This window comes from Camponotus floridanus, unplaced genomic scaffold (assembly GCF_003227725.1).
Source record: "Camponotus floridanus strain SB8 unplaced genomic scaffold, Cflo_v7.5 scaffold169, whole genome shotgun sequence".
Classification (NCBI taxonomy): Eukaryota; Metazoa; Arthropoda; class Insecta; order Hymenoptera; family Formicidae; genus Camponotus; species Camponotus floridanus.
Window position 1 is genome coordinate 128,447 of NW_020229291.1, and position 27,949 is coordinate 156,395.

Consider the following 27,949-nt stretch of genomic DNA (forward strand, 5'->3'; position numbering starts at 1 on the left):
CGGGAACGCCTTAGCGTTGCGATACGCGAATTCCGCGTTCCGATCGATTAGAGATTGCCGTTCTTGCAGTAGTGTACATCGTCTTGGAGTTATCTCGGCTACTGCAATTAAATAAAAAAATAAAGTATCAAATGTTCATGTATGTTTTCGGTAATTCTGAGATCTCGTATTTCTTTCTGTTTTTCGTACGCGTAATCGCGCGCCTCGTTCGGTTCTCCGAAATCGTAAGCGCTCGCGCGCTTCTTTTCGTTCTTCGTAATTGCAAGCGCTCGCGCCTTTCTTTCAGTTCTCAGTACTTGTCATATTCAGGGCGCTTCTCTCTATTCTCCGTAATAATAGAGTTTCGCGCATCCGAGTCTGTTTACCGTAATTATAAAGCCTTGCGTATTTGACTCGGTTTACCACTGTTATACCGTCTTAGATTTCTTTTCGATTAGTTATCTCGAGCGAACAGTTGTGGTGAATCACGGCTCATTATTCCGGTTAGTTTCGATTGTATTTTATACGTCATTTGGTTGTCGTTAATCGAAGTATTGTGAACCTTGCGTCGATCTGATATGTCGTTCGATTGGATTATTATATTTTTCTTTCATTTGTTATTCTTTTTTTTATTATTAATAAATCTGTTATATTGTCTAGTTAAATTCGCGTAATTTATTTGAAGGTTCGTCCCCTGTGGTCATAGATATCCGTTTATGTGTCTCTCGCGCCTCGAATTAATTAATTGCCTCGCTCGAAGAACCCCTCCCCTCTACCGTTAGGCGAGCTAGTCAACCCGTGGCGAAGGAGGTAATCATCTTTCGCGCTGTTTAAAAATTCCGTAGAAAAACTGATGCGTGAAAGACCGCATCTGGCGCCCAACCTATCGAGATATCGAACTGCCTCCGCTCCGCTCCGCCGCGGCCCGCGCGAGCACCCTTCATCCCTGTTCCTCCGAGCGCGGAAATCGCATATTCCTCCTGTGTTTGACGGCGTTCTATCCGACCAAACTTAGAGCCAAGAAGGTGAAAAACGTCGCAAAATTTGGCATCCATGAGCATCGATCCAACATTGATCGACTCTCCGAACATCTATCTGTCTTATCTCAACATAGACTTACAGGACATGATTTTGCTTGGGATGATGTCGAGGTCTTGGATCAAGATGCTTCTTTTCTCAGAAAAACCACTTCTGAAATGATCCATATTATACGACAGAGCAATAGTCTCAACGTTCAGAAAGATACGGAGAAATTTGATAAAGTTTATCTTCCTATTATAAAATCTTCACATTTTTAATTCCCATATCAATTTCCATTTTTATTTTTGTCATCCGCTCCTGAATTCCCCTCTCCCCCTCCCTTTCCCTCTCCATCGGATTGGCATGCCTGGCTCTCCATCACGCGTCTCAGTACATTTCGTCGTCTCGTTTGGTGTACATGTCTCCTGTGTCTTGCGATAATTTTGCTCTGCTTTTTTCTCACTACGATCTTTTCAGCATTTCATAATTGCTTGTATGTAACTTTTCTTTAAAAATTTCATTTTTCTGTATTAATTATTCTCTCAAATAATTTGTATATCTTTTCTTTATTTGTAATTTTTATTGCTTTTGCGGTGTTCTTGCGAGAATGCGTGTTGCTCTGCTTGCTTTATTTTTCAGTTTATAATTATTCTGGCTTTGGCATGAATTGTTAATGCATAATAAGGAATCTTTTCAACGATATACAGAGTGTGGAACGTATGCGGTATCTATGTCCTCTACGCGCATACCATCTTTTTTCTCATCACTCTTTTTTCTACACAGCCACGATCTTGTGTTGCGCATTGGTGAGTAGCATGCAGGCTTGCGGACATTCACACGGCTATTTCTCGCTATCTAAGAACTTAATTCTTTTATTTCTTAATTATAAATTTCGGAAGCTAATATGCGTATATTTATCTCATATGTATGTATTATTGATTTCGACCATGAGTGTTTACTTGAGCGTTTCACCTTGTATTACAGTTTGAATCTTTTTGCTTTCCGTTGCGAGCGACCAGTATTATTTATAATTATCTTTTCTATATCATCATTTTAATTTATTTGAACTTTCGTTTTTATTATTATTGTCGCATTGAAAATGATCTGGATTAGATCGAAACGTTTGCGAATTTAATCTTGCGTAACTAATCTATTGTATTTGATCTCTTTCTATGAATTTTTTTGTAACTTAATTTTCTCTAACTTGAATCTCTTTTATGTTACCATTGTATCATTTTAGCATTTTTATAATTTTTGACATTTATACTGTGATTTTTTTCTGCCTAATTCATATACTCAATTATTAGAATTTTTCTTATAACCACCACATTGACTTAATTTTTAATTAATTAATTATAACCTCTTATATAATACGTGTTTTTTTTATATGTATACATATACACATATGTACGTTTGCTGTATTTCTGGATCTATTTACGCATGAAATAAATAGATTTGACTATATTTAGGTGTATTCATTTTCATTCGTGTTTCATTCATAAATATAATGATGTTTATATAAACAGAAAATATTACATATACGTTATAGTACGTTATAGTACCCGTTTATTTCGTTGCGTTGTATCATTCTAGACGATAATCTTTAATGTTTCTTTACCAAAGATTTAAATAAGTAATTATTTTCTTGACGAATTTAATTTTCCTCTCGCGATATACATATATGTCATATGTATTATGATATATACATATATTATGATAACTATATTATATATAACATGTGTAATATACAAAAATCACTAACGTGATTAGGTTTATTATAAACATCCGTTTTATCATATTTTTGTATTGCGGAAAGTTATAGGAGAAAGAGAAGCACTGTCGTAGCCAAGTAGCGAGTCGATGAAATTGAGAGTATGCCTATAAGGGCGTCGTTTTTAGCTTATTTCTCAAAGACGCATTCACGGAACATAACTTTATTATATATGGTTGAATTTGGCGTGAAATGAACTTTAATTTAGTTGCAAGAAAAATTTAAAATTTAAATAAAAAATAAGTGGTGGGGATATTTTGAAAAAATTAACATTTTTTAAAAATCTAATTACACCGTTGTAAAGTGCTCTTGAAACCATAAAACTTTTATTTAAAACATTTTTCGATATTTCTTATTGTTTCGAAGATATTCACTCAGAAACGTAAACACAGATTTTTTTCAAGAGGGTGTTTCCACCCTTAAAACCGAATATCAGCCGCTAAAAAAAATTGCTTCGTGATTAGGTCCATCTAGTCTAAACTTATGCAAAGTTACAGATTTTTTTGAATTTTACACTTGCCGAACTTCCCTTGTAAGTGAAAAAATACCGGTGAGTTTAGATTGATCGTCAAGTAAACGGCGTAACTCGGGCGTTGCATCCTCTCACTTTCCTCAAAAACTTCTTTGGTCAAGTACTACACGCACTTAAAATTTTATCCAAATCGGTATTCCAAAGGTCGCGCCCTCCCCTTGTAAGACGTAAAACTAAGACGTTAGATATAATATATGGAGATAGTATTTTATTTTTCCTTGTTTGAATATAATTATAATGTAATGAAAGAAACTAATTTATCTTTTTTTACCTCCTTTATAGTCATTTGAAAATGAGAAAGAGTGTCAGAGACAAGATTTAACATCGCTTCAAACTCCTCAGAACACAGAAATTCAACATATTGATTAACAATTGCTAGTGGTACCTATTATTATTTTTATTATTAGAAGAAAATTCTTATTAACATATTCAAAATATTTTTTTATATTATACTTAATTTATAAATGATAAATTAATTTATAATTAATTTAAGCCTTTATCAGTATTTATATATTTTGCACAAATTATTAATTCTAGATTTTGGCCGAAAATTCATCAGATTCTGAAGTATTGTCAATATCTGAAATTATTTCAATAGAGCAACTGGATAGTGGACATAGAATTAGAATTAATGAGACGATTTGTTAACTCTACAATAATATTTACATTACAATTTTGATTTATATTTTCTATTTCATCTAAATCATAAGCTTTATTCGTCTAGAAATTGTATAATTTTTTACTTAAAGAGGGAGAAGGTCAGTCTATTTTGGCCATCCAAAAGCAGCATGAATTTTTAACTCCCAATGCTCGTAATCGATTATCACGACTCATAATTCGAAAAGAATTAGACAATATTTTGTTAAAAGTTTCTCCACAACAGAAACTCTGTACTTTAGAGTAAGTTTAAATTTTATTAATTAAAATTTATATGTAATCCACTCTTAATATGCAATAAAAAGAAATTATTTTATATGCAATAAAAAGAAATTATTTTTCAATATATTTTATGTTACAGAATTAAATCTTCTAATGGTCATGTATATATACTAAAAGGAATATAGGAATCTGAATATAGGATATGAAAACATGTATACATATATAAGTTTCTTTAATTTCTTTTCTTGATTTTTATTTAGTTGATTATTTTATATATGATTTTTCTGTTATTGTAAATATATTTATTGTATTTCAGTTTGTATCTGTCTTTAATATATTTTTATTAAATTAAATCAAATTGTATATTATTTATTGTATCCGTTCAATAATGAATGAAATATTACTAATTATTAAGTAAAATTAATGAAAAAACAAAAAGAGAAAAATCCAGAAAAAAGTAATAAAAGAAAGAATAAACAATACATTTATGCAAGTTGTAAAAATTGAGATTTAGTATTGTAATGTTTTACAATAATACATAATAAAGATTATAATTTAGCACCTACGAATTTTTACTACGGCAAATAATGAAATATGTTAAGTGTTAGTTTTAAATTTTACTATTGTACTATAATTTATTCTATAAAGTTATGGTCCATTGATCATGCAAAAAATAGTAAAAAGTGATATAAAATTGTATTACATATTAATATAAAATTTACTCCATGTATAAACAAAATATGTGAGCATATTTTATTTTTAAAATGAAAATTATTTTCTGCATACTTACCTTCAACCGTTGATTTGGATGTCTCATGTCTCCGTGAATTGCACGATTCTCGTCATTATCCATTTTATGAGATTAATACTCCTGAATGAATAGCTACCTTGGCAAATGCATGAAGGCTTTCCCAACAATACTATTGATCTGTAATATATTATATTAATATAATAATTAATATAATAATTATTGTAATATAATATATTATACTTTATATATATAATTAATGAATAAATAAAAAAAAATATATATAAAGAAGTAAAAAATAATTTTGTTTTTAAGGTTTGCAAATATTTGAAAATGATACATTTTTTTTTTAATATTCTTGTGATACAAGTTTATGTATGACTAAAGCTACATTCTGATATTTACTGCTAGAAAGCTATAATTTTCATCACATATGCTACAGATTTTCAGTACTGGCAGTGAATAACGAAATGCAGTCTAAATATTATGTATGTATTATGTATGTATTATATATGATTATATATTTATGTCAAAAAAACTTTAAGGTACAAAATACTTTTCATTAAAATAATTTTTGAAACATATTATCATTTATATTTTATATAAAATTAACTTTTATATATATATATATATATATATATATATATATATTACATTTACTTCATAACTGCAATATAACATGTTATATTACATGTTATATTTAAATGAATAAATAAATAAATAAATAAATAAAATAAATAAATAAATATATACATATAACCAAATCAAATTCTCAATGTTAAAAAACTCACTAATAATTAATTCAAGATATAAATAATCATATGTAGAAATGACTCAACTTTTACTGTAATGTAACAAATCTTGACTCTGATACAATGTTTTCAGTTTCTCTCGTTTCTATCTTTCAAATTTAACTAATATTTTTTGACATGTGCTAGTTTCTTGCATTCTTTATCTACAATATCGACCATCTTTATTGAAATTTATATTTGAAAAGGACCACAACCAAATGATCGAAACTTTGTATGTTTGAATAATAAAGAATTAATTTGTGCTAGTTGAGTCATTTTTACATATGATTATATATATATATATATATATATATATATATATATATGCTTGTTATAATATTAATAACAGAGTTTACTGAGATACTTACTTTGCTTTGTCCATATCTCTGTATATGTCGATACAGGATGAGATGCACAAAACACAATCTGCAAAATACAGATATAAATTTCTTTGAAATTAAAATAGAAAGAGAATTTTACGTAAGAAAAAGAGTAAGAAACGATATATATATGTCGACGCAGGATGAGATGCACAAAAAACAACCTGCAAAATACAGATATAAATTTCTTCAGAATTACAATATAAAGAGAATATTACGTAACAAAGAGTAAGAAACGATATATATGTACATTTTGTGCGCACAACTTTCTATTAATGTAACCTTAGATTTTCTGAAATATTTTATCCTACCGAACTGTTAATATGAGCAATATTATTATAAAATATATAGGAAAATATCCTTAAATCTTGTTTAATATTTGAAAAAATATCGAATTAATAAGAGAAAAAGGATGATTACCTTTGATTAAAACGATATCTCGTAGATGGTGAAAACGTGGCACGAAGGAACAAGTCGGAAACGAGGACGAAAGTACCGGAAATTACGTATTTAAAATGGCGTTGCTATACAAATATATCTGCCAATGGCGCCTTTAGGCCGGGTCTACAATAGATAATTTAAGCCTTAAGAGATTGATCAATCACAGTCAAGTATGAAGAGAATACTCGACTGTGATTGGTCAATTTCTTAAGCCTTAAGAGAAGTATGAAGAGTGAAGAAAATCTTTCCGCGAAATAAAATTTGTGCAGAGTTTATTGTTGATTTATGAATATTTAAAGATACATATCATGTATTGGAATATTTATATTTGAATGTTATCTTCAATCATTCTATTCAATTGTTTTTTTATATTTTTTTCAAAGTAATTAAAATACTTCGGGATTATTAAAAGAAATGAGAGAAAAAAAGAACTGATTTCTGTGTCTATAAAAATTATATTTATAATTTCTAATATTAATTTTATTATATTTATAATTTTTTATTATTAAATACAATAATAGCATTTTTATTCTTTTGAAAATATAGTCCAAATTGATCTATTAGTTTTTTAAACTAATAATACAATTAATAACATTTCTCTAATTATTTTATTCATTTTATTTGATTTTTATAATTTTCTAAAATTTAAAAAATTTTTGAAATATTAAGAGATTATTTCAAATTAAATATTTGAGAAAAGCTAAATTGAATATGACGATATGTACATTATGTAAGAAAATACTCGACTGTGATTAGTCAATTTCTTAAGCCTTAAAGGCCCGTCTACAATGACAGTATCAGTAGGTCGTAGCAGTTGTAAGCGAAATGAACCACATCCATTTCCTACGGTTTTCGTGAGTTCTACGGCGGTTGCGCATACGCAGTCACGGAAGAATTCTGCGTTTTTAATTCTGATTGCGCGTTCGCCGTAGAACATACATCGTAGCCGTAGGAAATGGATTTAGTTCATTTCGTTTACAACTGCTACGACCTACTGATACTGCCATTGTAGACGGGCCTTAAGAGATTGACCAATCACAATCGAGTATGAAGAGAATACTCGACTGTGATTGGTCAATTTCTTAAGCCCGGGTCTACAATAGGTAATTTAAGCCCTAAGCCTTAAGAAATTGACCAATCACAGTCAGATATTCTCTTCATACTTGACTGTGATTGGTCAATTTCTTAAGGCTTAGGGCTTAAATTACCTATTGTGGACCCGGGCTAAGGCTCAGGACTTAAATTGTACATCGGGACTAAAACATCATCCGATACTGGCTTTATCTCGCTCATTGTGCGTCAGCCCTAAAATGATCTTGAATATAAGAACGAACTATGAATATCAGTCCAAAGGTCTTTCTCGTCTCACGTTACGTTTGTGATGTTCGAGATGAACAGTGAGAATGGTGATATCTTCTTCGGTGGACGCAAACATGCGAGTCGCGACTAAAGAGCCCCGTAAGTTCTTGTGATGCGCGGACAAGCGACTTGGGCGTGATTTAGCGAACGACGTGAACTCGCGTGGGAAAATGTGAGGCTTGAAGGTACAGCGGGATAAGCTCGTTAAAGGGGGAAGAGAAAGAAACAGGAGACTTGGGCGGGGAAAAAGGGACAGCTGCTGTGCCCATCATTTTGATGCGAAAAAAAGACGAGGGGGAGATCGAGAGGCTCCGTGATTTCAGAGTCCTGTCAACGGATCGGCGAGAGGTGTGCACCTTTTATAAAAATGATATTAATATATCTCTCAACATTTTTCGAGTATTCTCTGACATATTATTTTTTTCTCTCTTCCTCTTCTTGGGCGCAAAGTTTGAAAAATTTTTTTTTACGTACGCTTCTTTGTTTTCTGTTTATCTATAATGTGTGATTTTCTTTCGTATTTTCCACTTTTCGCGAATATACTTTTTTTTTATTTCAATAAAAATGCGATAATATGGATATACGATTAGCAAAATTTTGAAAATCTTTCCGCGAAATAAAATTTTTGCGCAGAGTTTATTGTTGATTTATGAATATTTAAAGATATATTCCATGTATTCGAATATTTATATTTGATAAATATTATCTTCAATCATTCTATTCAATTGTTTTTTATATTTTTTTTTCAAAGTAATTAAAATACTTTGGGATTATTAAAAGAAATGGGAGAAAGAAAGAACTGATTTCTGTGTCTGTAAAAATTATATTTATAATTTTTAATATTAATTTTATTATATTTGTAATTTTTAATATTAATTTTATTATATTTATAATTTTTTTATTATTAAATACAATAATAGCGTTTTTATTCTTTTGAAAATATAGTCCAAATTGATCTATCAGTTTTTTAAACTAATAATACAATTAATAATATTTCTTTATTATCTTATTCATTTTATTTTTTTTTTTTAAAATTTTTTTGAAATATTAAGAGACTATTAAGAAATTATTTCAAATTAAATATTTTAGAAAAGCTAAATTGAATATGGCGATATGTACATTATGTAACTCAGCGACTAGATTTGCTTTAAATTACATTTGATTATACTTTTCAAGATAAAATAAATTATACTAAAAAAATTGTACTATATTAGTACTTTGTGGAGAATAAGAAAAAATAACAAGTATGGAGAAAGCAGTTTAGAAAAGCAAAACTTTTTTATCATTAACAAGATACATGGTAGATTTAATTTTAACACGCTTTGACCTGACCTAATTCTAACTTTATTTTTTCCCACGAATTAATACCATCAAGTAAAATACAGAAATAGTTAAAATAATGTAGAAATTTAAAAAAAATGTAGAAAATTTTAACAATTTTAAAAAGTTTGTTTATAAATATAGATGTATGCATAAAAGCAAATTTAATGATGAGAAAATTTTTTTTTCCATATAAGTGATTACCATAATTTTATATACATTTTCTATTTTATTTATTTTTATTTATGATGATACAGAAATATAAATTAAGATTTTATTTTAAATAAAAATTTTTGTTCCTGGGATAAAAGATTAATCTGAGATTTATGTTATAAATATCTCATATACAAGAAATCATGTAATAAATGTACAATGTAAATTATTCAAGGCAAAATGATGCACTGAAAAGGAAACCAAAACGAATGTGATCATGTCCTGATAGGATAGAACTAAAGCAGCAGTTGGTCGTATTTCAAGGAGACGAGAAGTCACCTTATATCTCTCTACGATAGCGTAGAATGGGTGAGAAAATTGTAGAGTTATATGTTTGTAATGTCAGATTATGATTTCAATTTAGGACAGATTGCACTGATGTAATTGGTATTAAAAAATAGATATTAATTGCAATTTTTTTCTTTTTTTCTGTTATAATTATATAATACAGTGCAATTGTAATAATTGAAAGTCATAGATAATGAATGTGTATAAAAATTCCTGATTTCAAATTGTGCAACTTTTTTTGAATTACATTTGTAAAGCATTAAAGAAATAAAAATTTTACTTTTATATCTGGATTTGTTTAGTATTGATAATATGAATTCCACAAATTTATATTTTCTTCAGACAAATTTATTAATTTTATCATTTTTTTAATCGTTCTTTTTGTTGCATTTTAGAAATATGTAAATTATATGAAAATATATAAATTACAACAATTGAAAATCATGAATATGACTAAATATATGAAAGTCATCATTTTTATATTAAGTCAGAATGGTATATAAAAGAATTTTTCAAAAAGGCAGTATCTATGAAATATTAAAATAACAAAAGAGTCTAAATTATTATGTAGAATTTTAAAGATAATATTCAATTTCATTAACATTAGATATTAGGTTTACAATTGCGCTTTATGTTAAAGTAGTGAAATTATAATTTTTATGAATTTGAAAGAATTTAAGTGATTTGTAATTTAAAATCTTTTTTCTTTGATTTAAAAATTTTTATTTTATACTTTCCAAACTCTTAAGCATGATGCAGTTGAATAATCTCCTTAAAATGATATTATTGTGAATCAATTTCATTTTCTAATAATAACTAATCAATAAACAATTGTTCGTATTTGAGAAATATTAGTATCTTTTATTTCAAACATTGTTACCTATAATACTCTTTTATAATATGTCTAGTAATTTCATAAAAGGTTAATCTAACTATTGTGAATGATTATCAATAATGTTTCTTTTATAGATATTAATTGTAAATTTAATTTGATTCTAGATACACAAGTAGAAATGTCTCGCAACAATGGACCTGGTCTTTACGAGTTCCTTATGGAAGCTGAGTTACAGCAATATTACCCTGGAATTCGAGGTAATTTTATTTATTTCAGTCATATCTTGTTATACTTTTTTTAAATAATATTCTAAGACATATTAATTAATATTTTAATGTCTAATTAAATATCTTTGATGTATAATTTCTTAATGTTTCAATTAAATTTCTAATTAAAATTTAATATTAAGAAAAATATTATAAAAGAAAGATTAAAAAAGAATATCATTTGTTTAATTAATTTGTTTCTTTTCTATCTAGTGGAAAGAAATAATTATATAATTATGTGCTATTTGTGCACTTTTAAAATCTGCAAAAGAATTTCTGTTAAATTATTACATTTTTAAAATTGTTTCTATATTTATTGTTTTTATATAATTTATAAATATTATTTATATTTATAAATGATATTTATAAATATAATTATATATTTATTTAATATATTATTTATATTTATAAATATAATATTTATAAATATATTTATTTAATATATTATTTATATTTATAAATATAATTTATAAAAATAATAATATTAATATTAAGAATTTAATATTAAGAAAAATATTATAAAAGAAAGATTAAAAAAGAATATTATTTGTTTAATTAATTTGCTCCTTTTCTATCTAGTGGAAAGAAATAATTATATAATTGTGCTATTTGTGCACTTTTAAAATCTGCAAAAGAATTTCTATTAAATTATTACATTTTTAAAATTGTTTTTATATTAATTGTTTTTATATAATTTATAAATATAAATATAATATTTATAAATATATTTATTTAATATATTATTTATATTTATAAATATAATTTATAAAAATAATTATAAAATTAAAAGAGAGGCTTTTTTCCAGGAGATTTGAAGGTGCAGACCACAGCACAATTGAAGTATGTAACGGAAGAAGATCTGAACGCGATAGGGATGAGCAAGCCGGAAATGCGGCGTCTAAAAAAATACTTCCAGAAGCATTTTCCTCAAAATTACCTGTCGAAATTCAAGAAAATGCTTCTACCAAAGCGCGAGGAACAGACTCCCGGTGCGCTAAGCATGTTGCCGGAAGAGAGACAGGACAGACCGTCGGTACGCGTGCCCAATAAACACATGATCCCAGCCGATGCGATTATTGTGAATAAAGAATTGGGCACTGGAGAATTCGGGGTCGTGCAGCAGGGTGTCTGGACAAACGACGGAGAAAGGATACAGGTGGCAATCAAATGCCTGTCCCGCGAACGAATGCAGAATAATCCTATAGAATTTCTAAAGGAGGCCGCGATAATGCACGCGATCGATCACGAACATATCGTGCGGCTGTACGGCGTCGTGCTCGACACAAATTCGTTGATGCTGGTAACAGAACTGGCGCCGTTACGTTCATTGCTGGAGTGCCTGAAGGAGCCCAGTTTGCGCGCCAGTTTCCCGGTTTTGTCGTTGTGCGACTTCGCCGTGCAGATTGCTGACGGGATGCAATATTTGGAGGCGAAAAGACTGATACATCGTGACCTGGCTGCCAGAAACATCCTTGTATTCTCGAAGAATAAAGTCAAGATATCGGATTTCGGGTTGTCGCGCGCCCTAGGGGTCGGCAAGGATTATTATCAGACGAATTTCAACGTGAATTTGAAGCTACCCATCGCGTGGTGCGCACCTGAATGCATATCCTATCTGAAATTCACGTCGGCGAGCGACGTTTGGGCGTACGGGGTTACTCTGTGGGAGATCTTCAGTTACGGATTTCAACCCTGGGCAGCGCTGACCGGCCATCAGATTCTCGAAGCGATAGACGAGCCGAATTTTCAGAGGCTCGAGCAACCCGAGTGCTGTCCAAAGGACTACTTTTCTCTCATGCAACAATGTTGGCAACACGAGGCTCTGAAAAGACCCAAGTTTTCCGAATTGATCAATCTGTTGCCTGATCTAAAGCCGGAACAAGTTCAAGCGGTCCAGGATAATACTGAGCCGAATCAGCTCGCTTACAGGCAAAACGACATAATTACAGTCTTGGATAAAGGCAGTAGCAATATCTTGTGGAAGGGTGTTTTGAATAACGGCAAAACGGGATTCTTTAATCCGGCACATACGATCGCGTACCTCGGTTCCAATCTACCTAGCAATAAGCCCGGCGAATTTACGCGGGGAGATGGCAAGAATGCTTTTTCCTCGCAGCGTAGAAAAATCCGTACGGACATGATATCCTCGCCGCAGGGCGATCTCAAGCATACCGGTCATGTGGGTTTGGACGGAGCGTACTTTGGTGACATTAGCTTTCTAGGTGGAAAGTATCCGCATCTACCTCGTCAAGTTGTGACACCATATAAACCGCAGGAAGACGCAACTGATAATTCTCAAAGTTTAAATCAGGATGCTAGAAGTGTCGATACAAATAGAGAATCAGCGAGAGATAGTAGGAATATGCAGCAAGAGGCTCAAAACAAACACGGTATTCTATTTTCTGTTATAATAAATCTTCTTATTATTTTATTAAATTACTTTATTATTTTATTATATACTTTATATATAATAAAGTTAATAAAATAATAATTTTATATATAATAAAATTAATATTTTATATATTTCTTATATATTTTATTAAATTATTTTATTAAATTACTTAATTTTGCATATGTGTATGCATGAATTTATTTAATGAATATGCAAAATTGTTTACAATTATCACTTCATTTAATAAATATTTAATATACAGGGTGTTTCAGACCACCCGTACCAGTCATTTAAAAACTAGAGAAGTGGTTATTTAAAAAAAGTAAAAACATTTTCTTTATAAATCGGGTGCACTCTATCGAATGATGATAATTTCAACTTCTAGTTCCGGCCGGAAATAGGCGATTCAGATCGGAAGTGCATTTTTTTTAAATGGAACATCCTATTTTTCATTGCATATTCTTGTAGCTTACCTCGAGAGCTTTCCAAAACACTATAATAAATTATTTTTCCATGAAGTACTTTTCGAATTATGAGGCTTGAAATCATTTCTTAATTTTACATAAAACGTAATATATCTTGTAAAATATTCATTTTTCGATTATCTTACCTTAATACTTTTATGTACAAAATAATGAGAGGAATCAATTGGTGTAAAGAAAACATACAGTTGTTTTTGAGAAAAAATATGTAATTTGCAATTAACAATTCCATATTTTTTCTTAAAAACAACTGTATGTTTTCTTTACACCAACTGATTTCTCTCATTATTTTGTACATAAAAATATCAAGGTAAGATAATCGAAAAATGAATATTTTACAAGATATTTTACGGTTTATGTAAAATTAAGAAATGATTTCAAGCCTCGTAACTCGAAAAGTACTTCATGGAAAAATATTTTATTATAGTGTTTTGGAAAGCTCTCGAAATAAGTTACAAGGATATGTAATGAAAAATGAGGGATTCCATTTAAGAAATTGAAGGTGATCTTTACACGACCTTGACAACGCTATTCAAGATCATACTAATATTACTATGTAATGCGTTATTCGAAAACCTACAACTTTTGTAGGAAACATTTTTGTCTGCCGTTCTCGGTTTTTGAGATATTCGGCTGGCACGGGTGGTCTGATACACCCTGTATATGAATAATATTATATTATTTAAAATAAAATAATATTTAATATAAATAAATATTTAATAAATATGCAATATTATTTATGTAATTTATAATTTCATTAGGTATAATTTGATTAAGAATTAATAGAAATAAACTTTATACATGGAAGAAAGATTAATTAAATATTAATCATATTTGATCTTTACGCTACTTTATGACTCTATTATCTTATATGTTTATATAGAGAATTTATGGTCTGATGTGAGTTTGGACATATGTCAAGTGAATACAGAAAGCAATGCAAAGAAGCAATCCATAACGTCTAATACAGGCAGTAACACTGATGTTCTTGAAGCTGATCATGAATATCATGAAATCAGTGACGAGGAAAATCAAGAAAGTCCGTTAAGATTTGATAAAACGTTGAATTTTGACTTTGGTCCAAGTCTTTTGGCAGAAATGGATCAAATGTTCAGATCATTAGGTAAAAGAAATTGGAAAATAAATATTCTATTTTTTACAATAAGATGTATAGATAATGTTTCTGATATATGATTGTTTTTTTTTCTAGGTTCTTCTCCTCCTCCTCCACCACCTGGTCTTCCTTTACCCACTGAACATGAATCAAGTAACGTGAGAAACGAATTGCGGGAAATTCAAGCGAAACAATCTAGCAAGAAGAAACAAGCCACCGTGAGTCCAATAAATGTACAGTAATCTTTTATTATTTTTTATTATTATATAATTTATTCATTATATTTAACAATATATTTATTATTATTATTCAGTGTTACTTGTTCTTTATTTATTATTTGCTATCTTTAGATATTATTTTTATTTATATTTATACAATATGTTATTAAGGCAAAAGAAATTGAAATTTGATGTAAAATTCTTATGCAGAAGCAATAATTCAAGTTTAATGCAGTATAATGAAGTTTCGATTTCTTGATCTGTACTTAATATAAACTTTTAAAATATATATTCATGTTTAAGTAAGACAGTAGCAATATGTATATTTTTCTTTAGAGAGAGAATTGCACAGAAATGTTGACCTACCGTTGATATGACGGAGAGAGTAAACATTTCTCTTGTATCTAGGTGAAACCTATCTCAGCTGCCGATCAGAAAACTCTCTACTCAGCCATTGCTATGGCACAGGAATTGACAGCACGTTCCATGACAGATCTTGAACATCCACCGGAGTCTCCCCGTACACCTGCCAGTCCTTCAAGACGCAGAAAATTCTCTTTTAAGTTGCCACATCAATACAGTCCTAAACCAGATAGACGACATTTTTCCGAAGAAGCTGCCAGTATACCTGACATACAGGTACATAAAACGGCTTTTGTTTTATTCCAGAAATATATTAAAAAGTTAAACAGATCAAAAAATCTACAACAAAGGAAGACAAGAAAAATGTCAAAGTCTTTACATTCTTACTTAACATTCTAATTTTTATTATGATTTATATAATAATTATTAAAAATTCTGCAAAATTACTTGGTATTTCTAGAGTATGGATTAATAATATATTGACGTATATAAATATTGCAATAAAAATGAAGCAACAAATAATGCAAAAAGTTTCTAAATTATTAATACGATTTTACATATTTTCTACATTTATCTTTGCATTCTCGATTACAGTTGTTTCCCCAAGTTATTTAATATTACAGATTTAACTCTTCCTTTGTTTTTTTAATTAATATTTAACATACTGCAGCAATTAGATGTTATATACATACATCATTACACTTTTTACATATTTAAATACATAAAATTTATGCAAGAAATTGCTTTACAATTAAAATATTTATAAATATGACGAGATGACATGTACTGTAACTATGATAATTTGATTTGGATATGATAGGAATACGATAAAATTGAATAATACACTACAGACTATTCCGTAATTAATGGTATAATCAAAGGAGAAAATAATAATACATAAAAAATACAGTTAAAAATCAGAATAAAATTTTTTTATGCAAAGTTTTATTTTTAACAAAATTGACTTTAAAAATTGGAATATTGATTGCATATTTTATGAGTTTTTAAGCTAAAAAATAATTTCTCTAACTTTATAATATTAAAAAAATTTATTTTGACAGTGACTATTAAAATATGTAAAAATTTTTTATTGAAAAAAAAATTGTCTACAAATACTTTATATTTAATTCTTTCTGTCCCGTGTAACTTAAATGATTTTAAAATTGTTTTACTAAAAATGTATTTTTTTTAGATTTAAAAAAACGTCAGTGTTACTAATTTTTCAAATTTTTAAATTAATTTTTTCCAAAACAAGATTTTATATGAAAAGATTTTATTCTTTATTTTTAATTTATTTCTTCTTTGCTGATTCTTTCTCTTATACTATTAATTACGGAATATCTGGTATACAGGGTGTCCCAAAAGTCCCGGACCGGTCGAATATTTCATAAACTATGCACTTTAGAAAGAAATGTTTCAGACAAAAGTTGTATGGCTTGAAGAGGACCATCAGATAGTGGCAATGGTTTGACCTTGGAGAGTCATTTGAAGGTGACGTAAAGGTCACATTCAATTTCTTAAATGGAACCCCCTATTTTTCATTACATATTCGTGTAGCTTATCTCGAGAACTTTCCAAAACACTATAATAAAGTATTTCTTCATTGAGTACTTTTCAAGTTATGAGGCTTGAAATCATTTCTTAATTTTGCATAAACCATAAAATATCTAGTGAAATAATTATTTTTCGATTATCTTACCTTAATACTTTTATGTACAAAATAATGAGAGGAATCAATTGGTGTAAAGAAAACACATAGTTGTTTTAAAAAAAATATGTAATTATTAATTGCAAATTACATATTTTTTTCTTAAAAACAACTATGTTTTTTCTTTACACCAATTGATTCCTCTCATTATTTTGTACATAAAAGTATTAAGGTAAGATAATCGAAAAATGAATATTTTACAAGATATTTTACGGTTTATGTAAAATTAAAAAATTTCAAGCCTCATAATTCGGAAAGTACTTAATGAAAACTAACTTAATTATAGTGTTTTGGAAAGCTCTCGACGTGAGCTACCAGAATATTTAATAAAAAGTAGGATGTTCCGTTTAAGAAATTGACGATGATCTTCACGTGACTTTCAAATGACTCTCCCATGTCAAATCATTGCCACTATCTGATGGCCCTCTTCAAGCCATACAACTTTTGTCTGAAACATTTCTTTCTAAAGTGCATAGTTTATGAAATATTCGACTGGTCCGGGACTTTTGCGACACCCTGTATGTACATTGCACATACATATTTGAATATTATTTAAAACCATTTTAATACTGTTATGGAACAAAGTTAATTCCTGCTGTCACATAAGATAAAAAAATAGGTAAAATCAAAACTATAAATTTACTTTGAAGTTTATCCATTGTATTTTAAGTTTCTTAATCTAGTTAGCTTATTTACTTATAACATAACTAATCTCGATTTTTCTCTTATCCTTTTCCCCTCTCATTACTTCTTATTGGTTTCTGTATACTTTGATTATGTATAATTTAACCTGTATACTTTGGTTATGTATAATTTAACCTGTTATAATTTAACCTGTATAATTTAACCTGTTTTTTTTTATTGCATCACAATCATATTTTCTTTATTTTTGCCGATAAATGCAAACCCCAAATATTTTTGCCAACTGCAAAACTTTATATATTTGTGCATGTCTTTCTGTATATTATGCATGCACTTAAAATATCTTTGTCATTTTTCACTTATTTCCCTGCATGTCGTTTTCGAATTGTGCGAAAAGTGGCTGTGTTCGAGCCTGCAATCGCTTTCGTCTACGGTATCTAGCATAGAATCCTTCGGTGCACCGTCGACCCTGAAGCTTCCCTTGTGGGATAAAGCCTCGGCAGAATTTTGTTTCGCGAAATCGAGGGAACTTTTAACGAAACCGAGCGCCTGGGCCTCGTACATGGACATTGATTTGGATACGCACATACTGGATAATCAGATAACGAGGCAAAATTTAGTGAAATCCACCGAGTTCTTAAAGAAGGAGAATAAAAGGAATCACTTGAATTGCGAGAGCGCGGCTGATCTCGAAGCCAAATCGAATATTCGCCATCAGAATGGTAAGATCTTCAACATGGACAACTCGTCGACCTACGATTTACCGTGCGAGATCAAAAGAGTGTCCACCAGCTACGTCGAACGTTATTTCGAGCAACCCAAATACTGCGATGATGAGGGTATTCTAGAGTGCGCCAACGAAAAGGCGCATTTTGTGGAAGAGAAATTGGATAAGTATGATAAGCTTAATAATCTGGAACAGCCCAATAGGCCTGCCTATTATTCGAATGCTCTGGAGCAGGGCTCTTCGGTTGGAGGTAGATTAAATCAAGCCCAGTTACAGAGCAAACTGAACAACTGCGAGCTGCAACTCAAGAATAATATCACGCACCTCGATACATGGTCGGATGAGAACTTCTTGAAGGAAAAAATGGCCAACTTGGAGTCCCCTCGCAATAAGCCCAAGAAATTCGATGGGGTTAAAGATAAGAAGAACCTCGATCTCGGGACCCGGCCGAAGATACCCATTGCCTTCACCGAGTCCACGAAGATGAACATCACGGAATTCAAGAAGATTGACTTTCCCAAGTCTAGAAATGCGAAGATGCCCTTCATGCCTAGGAACACGAACCAAGATGCGAGTACGATGTACGGTTCGTCGGACAATATTAAGACAAGCGCGAAAACGGACGGTTCGGATAGTCCCAGGGGCAACATAGAGGCGGTAAAAATAAATATACAAAGCTTCCGTAAGATTGAACAGAATCAAAATGGCCACGAGGGCTTTCCGTTTGTGATATCCAACAACCCTTTATTTATCGCCGAATCCGAGAAGAAGGAATCCCCCATCTACAGCAGTTCCGAGAGTTTGCGAGTGAATTTCCAGCGTCTCAGGCGAAAATCCGACGCCGAAGCCAGTCAAGTAGAACTGAACAGCAAACTCTTGGCAGAGAAGTACCAACGGGAAGTCTCTGGCTTGGAGAGCGTGAAGAACTACTTGGATTCCAAGAAGAGCCAGGGCTTGAACTTGGGCTTGGGCAAATTGACCCAGAATATGATACAGTTGGGTAAGAACATCGCGCAAAACTCGAGGAACCTGGAGACAGCCTCGTCGAGGTCTCTCGCCTCCAACATGAGAAACCTGGACCTGTCGACGTCTCACTCGCCATTGCGAAGTCTAAATATCCCAATTCAGAAGCCCAAACATCTGGATCTGAACATACCGCTTCAAAATCAAGCACCGATCAACGCGAAGCTGGGCTTGATGCAAAAAACGAACCTGCCAAGTCCCACGATGCCTCAACACATTCTGGAGCCGCCGAAATTGTATCAGAATGAGCCCGTCAGAAAGGAACTGCCCAAACAGGAAAAGGTTCCCGGCTCTGTCAACGTCTATCGACACAGGACATCGTCCTTATCGGAAAATAGAAAACCGGTGAAGAACGTACGCAGGTCCTTCCATCCCAGAAACGACTCCAGCGAGGACTCGGACTCGGTCTCGCACTCGGAGATGGACATCAGAAGCCGCCTGCGTTACAAACGTAGACACAAGAAGGTTCCGCACAATCTGCGCTTAAATTTCAAGTACAAGGCCCCGTTTTTGCATCCGGATTCCGCGAAGGGGTTCTCCACGGTTGAGCTTTGCGGGAAGTCGCCGCCGCCGTCAACGAGCTTCCTAAACTCGCTGTCGCCACCGTTCTCCTCCAAGAACAATCTGCTCTCCTGGCCGGAAAGCGCGCCCAGCTCGAGCTTGACGTTCACCAGCAATTCTGACTTCGACTCGGACACCAGCTCCGAGTACCCAGAGTTCACGAATGACGTTCTGACGTTTCCTCCCTCTCCAGCTCCTTAAAGTTGAAGGACAAATTTATGACTTCGGCCTCGATCAATTCGGATGCAGCTTTTTCATGTATCGAGCCTCGACAATTTCGCAGAGTGGCTGGAAAAATTGTTATGTTACAAATGCATGCTAGTTATATTAACTTATATACAAAAAATCTGATGGTTAAACTAGATTGATTTTTTTTTAAATTATTATAGTTTCTTTTTAGATAATATACAGGGTGAATACCAAAAGTCTGGATACAGTCGAATATCTCGTATAGAATGCATTTTAGAACAAAATGCCTTGGACAAAAGTTGTAAGGATTAAAAAGATGTATTTAATTGTAATATCCATTTGACATTGAGTGGCGTCGCCAAGGTCAGAGCAAGGTCAACTTGAATTTTTTAAATGGAATCCCCTATGTTTCATTGCATATTCTTGTAGATTATCTCGAGAGCTTTCCAAAACACTATAATAAATTATTTTTCCCACAAGTACTTTTTGAGTTGTAAGGCTTGAAGTCATTTCTTAATTTTACATAAACCGTAAAATATCTTGTAAAATATTCATTTTTCGATTATTTTACCTGAATACTTTTATGTACAAAATAATGAGAGGAATCAATTGGTGTAAAGAAAACACATAGTTACTTTTAAGAAAAAATAATTAGTAATTTACAATTATCAATTAAATATTTTTTCTTAAAAGTAACTATGTGTTTTCTTTACACCAATTGATTCCTCTCATTATTTTGTACATAAAAGTATTAAGGTAACATAATCGAAAAATGAATATTTTACAAGATATATTTTACGGTTTATGTAAAATTAAGAAATGATTTTGAAGCCTCATAATTCGAAAAGTACTTAATGAAAACTAACTTAATTATAGTGTTTTAGAAAGCTCTCGAGATTAGCTACAAGAATATGCAATGAAAAATAGGGGGTTCCATTAAAAAAATTCAAGTTGACCTCGCCCTGACCTTGGAGACGCCACTCAATGTCAAATGGATATTACAGTTAAATACATCTTTTTAATCCTTACAATCTTTGTCTAAAGCATTTTGTTCTAAAATGCATTCTATACAAGATATTCGACTGTATCTAGACTTTTGGTCCACCCTGTATATACAATAATTATTTTATTCAGTTTAAAATACATTCCTCCAACGTATCAATGCAGAGAGTGTGTAAGATTTATAATTGATTTTTTTTCTATTTTAAAGTTATCAGGAGACTTGAAGATATTTTCTCCCTATTCTACAATTTTCATCTTCAATTCTCATTCTTATTCCAATGACACAAGTATAGAATGAAAATGTTGCGCGTTCTGTTTTTCATTCCTTTTCTCCTTCATGTTATCGTATAAGTGAGAAAAGAGAGCGGTGCAAAAGGAAAATCTTAGTTTGAAGAAAAAAAAGACAGCTATTGTTAGAAACTAAGAATAGAGGATCTTTTAGAATACAGATTCCCCGTATTTTGATATGGTTTTTATAAAAGTCTGATACGGTTTTTTGTAGGTCTTTTCAATTTTAATTCCCGGAATGAGAAGTGATAGCAGGAAGATAAAAAAGCAAAATAGAAAATAAAAGAGAAAATAAAATTTTTAAAATTAAAAACGATTAATTTTTAAAATAAAAACGATCAGGGTTCGTAAAATAAACATTTATGTTGTTTAAGAATTTAAAAAAATGAAAAGCACATTCATTCATGCTTTGACCTAAAAAAATTGAGAATGCCGTTAAAAGGATAATTTTCCCATAGACATTAGAGACCTACAAAAGACCCGCATACGCAACGCGCGCACACACACGCATATACATGCATACATATGTACACAAACACGCACATACATACATATAAAAGCATATAAACATATATATGCATAGTTAACAGTGTTTGCTGTAGATAATTTCAAAATTATCCAGATAAAGATAAAGATAAAAATCTGTAAATGTATCTTAGATGAGATAAAGATGATTTTGCTTTTATTTTATCTAGATGAAAGATGAGATAATTATTGCGATAATCTAATATAATAATTATCTAGATATTTTTGTTTATTTTAGAAGGCTATAAATATTTATAAAAAATGTGACGCAGATTATAAATGGGATATTAAAATCATAAACACATATTCTTTCTCTTTTCCTAAAGAATATTTAATATTATAAAGAAATAATAGCAAAAAGGTATATAAATGATATGACAAATATTTATTTATTAATTTATATTTATAATATATTTATAATATATTTATTAATTATTAATAATAATAATATAAAAAATATATTTTAGATATTTTAGATAGATTTTTAGAAGCTTGCCTGGAAAAATTTTTTGCATAATGAAAACGTCATCTTAGACAATTTTTAAATAAGATGACATATTTTTCATCTAAGATAAAGATAAAGATACTTTGTATTTCTTTATCTAGTTAAAGATAAAGATGATCCATTTCTTTATCTAGATGATTATCTAGATAATTTTTTCTAGGTATCAGCAAACACTGATAGTTAATATATGCAATAGTTAATTAATAAATATGTACGTGTGTGCGTGTGTGCGTGCGATATTGTCTGAAGCAACATTTTACCAGGGTTGGGAAGAAATGCGTTATTTATAAATGCTGTCAAAACGGTATATTTTCTTTTTTTTTAATAATTTATAATAATGAATATATTAGAAGAAAAAGAATCAAGGAAATACTCTCTTTATAGGGTTTTAAAAAAATATTAATTTTCACACGAGAAAAAAAGAACACTTTTTTCTCATGTGAAAATTAATATTTAAAATTATCTGATGGGAAAATTAATATTTAAAATTATCCTATATTTATTTCATATTTTAATATCAATATCAAAATTATATCAGTTGTATTTTGATATAAAATTTGTTTGTTACATGTAAATTTTATATGTGTATGTTTCATATAAAATTTACTTTTTTTTTAAATCTCCAGCGAGTAACGGTAATGAATTACTTTCATTTAAATATTCCCGGCCCTGCATTTCACATATGCATGATTGCATGTCGTGTTAATCATTAAATTGAATAATATTAACATATACTGGAATACTTTGGATGCCTTTACACGTTTCTAGCAATTGTATTTGAAGAATTGATACAAAGTTATAGTGTGTAAATCGGTTGACTGCCATTAGTTTTTACACCAATAAAATTTGTACATTTTATACACACATTTATATTTACATATTTTTGAATAATTGCAATCTTTTGGAATACAGAAAGCGGAATTCTCAAACTGAAATACATATAAGATATCATCAATAAGCTACGTGTTTTATTAAGCTTTATTTAGACTTAAATGGAAATAAAACGAAAGATAAAAAAGAAGAAGATAATCAAATTTTTTTATATTTTAAAAATATCTTTTTTATGAAACTGACAATATATAGTTAAAATATTATTTTCACTTTTTTGAATTATTGGATGTCTAAGAATTATAATGGGTTTAAAAGTAATATAGTCGCATTTCTGTATTCATTTGTGTATAGAATTTGTTAACCATTTTAGTTTATATTACTCTTCTATTGCTTTACATTTGTTATTTAACGTCATGTAGACTCAAAATATCGTGTGTGTAATAATAATACAATGTTGTGTGTATTATTATTCTAAATATGCATATATATAATCAAGTGGCAAGTGTGAAGTAGCAGAAAAGGAGTAAAAGGAAAAAAAATGGTGAAGGAAAATGAGCAGGGTATTTCTACAAAAGTGGTAAAACTATAAAAGCATTTTATATCTACATAAAAGTGAAAAAAAACCATCAAAACTTGAAGAAATCATTTTCAGATCCTCGTGTTCATATGATTTTTTTCATTCATTATAAATAGAATATATGTCTCTAAAGTTTGACCACTTAATTTAGAAATATTTTGCAAAAAAATAAAACAAGTAATGCAGAAATTTGACTATATTTACTGTATTTGAATATATTTTTATTTTATATTGTTTTATATTATTTTATTTATTTATTTTTATTTATTTATTTATATTATTTTATTTTATATTTTATATTAATTTGAAAAATCAAGATAATTCAGAATCGTTTTGATTTATTTTAAAATAAAGATGAAGATTTGTTATAATTTATCTTTAAAAATAAAAATTTAAGACAATATCGTACAAGTAACTAAGTTTTTTTTTTGATTAACTAAGATAGCATTAGATCTTGGAAGCAAGAAATTTCTGTGCTTGATTTATAATATTGTGTAAACTAAAAAAATAAGTTGTATATTTGTTTATTTCATATTAATTTCAAACAATTATGTTCCATTTTGAATACTTATAAATATATGTATATATAATGCAAGGTTTATATTAACAATTTTATATATTTTTATTATATTAATTATTTATTATATAATTTTATTATATTTTATACATTTTTATTATATTAACAATTTAATAAGATTATTTATAATTTAATGATTTATGTATTTAATTTATAATTTATTTTTATTATATTAATTATTTATTATATAATTTTATTATATTTTATACATTTTTATTATATTAACAATTTAATAAGATTATTTATAATTTAATAATTTATGTATTTAATTTATAATTTATTTTTGATTAGAGAAAATAGAATTTTCTTTTTTTCTTTTACTTTTTCATAATAATTTTTTTAAAAGAACAGCCCCTTGCTTTTTTGAAATAGAAAAAAGTTTGAGAATCTTGGAATAAGTTATGTGTAAGAGAATGTAATTAAATGTAATTTTTTATCGCACTTAAGACTCCAACGAGTGTCAAGTATTACCTCTGAGCTCTTAACAGTTGAGTCTTATCCGAGGTAGTTGGTACACGATATCACAGACGCAAAGAGAGAGAAAGAGAGACTGAAAGATAGAGGAAGGGTAAAGATGTGCGTGCATGCGAGAGAGAGAAAGAGAAAGAGAGAGTTTCTTTAGCATTTTCCATATCCATAGTTTCCGTCGATTCTCTTATTTTTGTTTAATTTTATTTCTTCTCTCCTCGTATCTATCCCCTCCCGCGACATGTTCAGGCTACTCTGTCGGATGAAGCCAAGGAAGTGTACAACAGCTTGGTGGAGACGCCGACGATGGAGAGCCCAGGAGACACGAACCCGTTGCGCATGCTACGCTCTGGATTACCCATAGTGAGGCCCAGAATTCGTGGAAACAAGCATGCCACTCTGACTCACCCCATGTCGTCCGAGGACGCGTCCAGCGAGCACACCTTCCACGTCGAGATGCATCACAGCGGCGCCAAGACTCTGCCCAAGGTTCGAGTGTCTCCTCCGCTTCACACAGGTCTGTCCCTGCCGCAATCTCGCATCCTCGAGAGGCATCACTCCACCTTGGAGATAGAGAACAATCAGAATCAAAGTAACGTCGACGAGAACCCGATACCTTTGCCACCCAGAGATCGCTCCAAGACACTTCAGCCCAAGTCCAGCTTGCCCCGACATCAGAGGAAGCATCCCCTGATCATACCTGGGGGCGGTGTCACCAGAACGCTGGCTAAAATGGCAGTGGCCACGTCGCCTGTGGAGGATCAAGTGGATGGCCATTTCACGTTACAAAGTGTCAACTCGCCGGTTGCCGGGACCTCGTTGCAGGATAATTATTCTCTAGAAGAGTCTATCAATGGGTGGGTCTCTCTGAAAAATAATACAAGTTTTGCATCCTTCAAAGAATTATAACATACAGGGTGGACCAAAAGTCTGGATACAGTCGAATATCTCGTATAGAATGCATTTTAGAACAAAATGCTTTAGACAAAGGTTGTAAGGATTGGCGTCCCCAAGGTCAGGGCGAGGTCAACTTGAATTTTTTTAATGGAACCCCCTATTTTTCATTGTATATTCTTGTAGCTCATCTCGAGAGCTTTCTGAAACACTATTTTATGAATATTTTACAAGATATTTTACGGGTTATGAATATTTTGCAAGATATTTTACGGTTTATGTAAAATTAAGAAATGATTTTGAAGCCTCATAATTCGAAAAGTACTTAATGAAAACTAACTTAATTATAGTGTTTTAGAAAGCTCTCGAGGTAAGCTACAAGAATATGCAATGAAGAATAGGGGATTCCATTAAAAAAATTCAAGTTGACTTCGCCCTGACCTTGGCGACGCCATTCAATGTCAAATGGATATTACAGTTAAATACATCTTTTTAATCCTTACAACTTTTGTATAAAGCATTTTATTCTAAAATGCATTCTATACGAGATATTCGACTGTATCCAGTCTGGTCCACTTTGTATGCTGGTGTTATAATGTATTCCAGACAGCACAAAAAGGCCAAAAGATATCTTAAAGATGTCTAGAAGACTTTAAGACATCTTTAAGTCGTTTTTTAGATGTCTTTTGGACATGTGTGCTATCTGATACATGATCTGATATTTGATTTGAACGAAAGAAACGTAGCATATTGATGTGTCAAAAATGAAGTAGTGGTTTAAACTATGGGATTGAATCATTCATCTAGGATACATGACATGTAACTCGAATACTCGAAACTTTTAGGCCAGAAGAGTTCGAGCAACGCATAGACTTTGAGCTGGCCGCGCTGGATTCTTTGCCCACCGAAGAGAATCGATTCCGACGATGCAGCGTGATCTCGGAAGACTTGTTGGAATTCTCGGACAATTTAATCGACTGCAGCGACGCGTCGGACCTGCATCAAGGTATTTCGGAAACGAACAACGAGCAGTCGAATAATTCATTGATCGACAACTTACGCAAGAAGGCTAGCGCCGAGTCGAAATCGACGAAAAACTCCACGTCGAAAATACAAGAGAGCGTGGAGGCAGATCCGACTAATTCTGCGAAACCGAAAGATTGGAATAAGATGGATCCCTTGCCAGGTGGGACGCAGCTTCCTGTGATGCATCAATCCGCTTTATTAAACTACGCATCACAAACGAATCACGCATACGCGGAGGAGAAGTTTCCACCTGTTCAACGCGAGGAGCCATTGATATACATTAGCTCGAACGACGATTTCCACTCGAGTCTTATCTCGAAGGTCTACCTCTTGTCCGAAAAGACACCGAGTCACGTGAGTGACCTGTCGCGTCAGTCGGATCACGTCTCTTGCGAGGATTTGTTAGAGTTCGCCTGCGATGGACCGAACACGCGACGAACGCGTGGACCCCACAACGGGGAGCAGTCTGACGAGGTGCGGATCATGATGAAGGTGCTGCACGAGCAGTCGACCCCGGAATCCTGCATCGCCGCGTTGAACGTTACCGAATGGGACGTTTTGGCGGCGATCAAGCTGGAGCGGCTTCAGGGGCTTCTGAAGAAGGAAAACAATTTCGTCGGTCTCGAAGACTGCAAAGTGATGCTGAACCAGTGCGGCGGCGACGTCGTTAAAGCGGCCGCGCTTTTGAGAAGCACGGAAGATACCGCCGCGGTTTAGAGATTCCGAGCAATTATGGTAAAAAGCAATAAGGGATGCGATGAGGATTGATTAAACAGTTTTGAGATTATACCTTCAGAAGCTGATTTTTATCTCATTCTATTTTAAATATTGAAAACTCTTCTTCTCCTCGAAATAGCTTCTCTTTTATCTTGCAATTAAAAAATATATATTTCTAAGCTGGTATTAATTTTGAAAAGCTCTTTGTCCTTCAATTACTAATATTTATTTTATGCAAGTCATAATAAAATATATTATAATTTATATTATTAATATATAAATTATAATAGTTTTTATA

General features: G+C 31.0%; 1 protein-coding gene and 1 long non-coding RNA gene across 6 annotated transcripts; one reads left to right on the forward strand and one right to left on the reverse strand.

Moving 5' to 3' along the window:
* Positions 1-4,837: 4,837 nt before the first annotated feature.
* LOC105254226 lies at positions 4,838-6,589 on the reverse strand. Its single transcript, XR_889432.2, has 3 exons — positions 6,521-6,589; positions 6,089-6,146; positions 4,838-5,109 (listed from the first exon to the last, which is right to left on the reverse strand). It is a non-coding gene; the product is annotated as an uncharacterized LOC105254226 (long non-coding RNA).
* A 1,315-nt stretch (positions 6,590-7,904) lies between these two features.
* Positions 7,905-27,855, forward strand: LOC105254223 (activated Cdc42 kinase-like). Of its 5 annotated transcripts, XM_020028427.2 has the most exons (9): positions 7,905-8,248; positions 9,609-9,742; positions 10,721-10,813; positions 11,629-13,212; positions 14,580-14,819; positions 14,907-15,043; positions 15,437-15,667; positions 25,264-25,871; positions 26,754-27,855. In XM_020028427.2, the coding sequence occupies exons 2-9, from the start codon at positions 9,739-9,741 to the stop codon at positions 27,649-27,651; spliced, it is 3,795 nt and encodes a 1,264-aa protein (XP_019883986.1). In that variant the 5' UTR covers positions 7,905-8,248; positions 9,609-9,738; the 3' UTR covers positions 27,652-27,855. The 5 variants fall into 5 exon arrangements, with proteins under 5 accessions (XP_019883986.1, XP_011261057.1, XP_011261058.1 ...); XM_011262755.3 differs by lacking the exons at positions 25,264-25,871; positions 26,754-27,855 and adding an exon at positions 18,139-20,393; XM_011262756.3 differs by lacking the exons at positions 25,264-25,871; positions 26,754-27,855 and adding an exon at positions 18,139-20,393 and having other exon boundaries at positions 14,907-15,028.
* The last annotated feature ends 94 nt before the right edge of the window (positions 27,856-27,949 follow it).

Coding starts and splice junctions, on each gene's coding strand:
- LOC105254223 (XM_011262755.3), top strand. Junction 15,044..15,436: donor CCACCGTGAGTCCAATAAAT/GTACAGTAATCT, acceptor TCTTGTATCTAG/GTGAAACCTATCTCAGCTGC. Junction 15,668..18,138: donor CCAGTATACCTGACATACAG/GTACATAAAACG, acceptor TTGTGCGAAAAG/TGGCTGTGTTCGAGCCTGCA.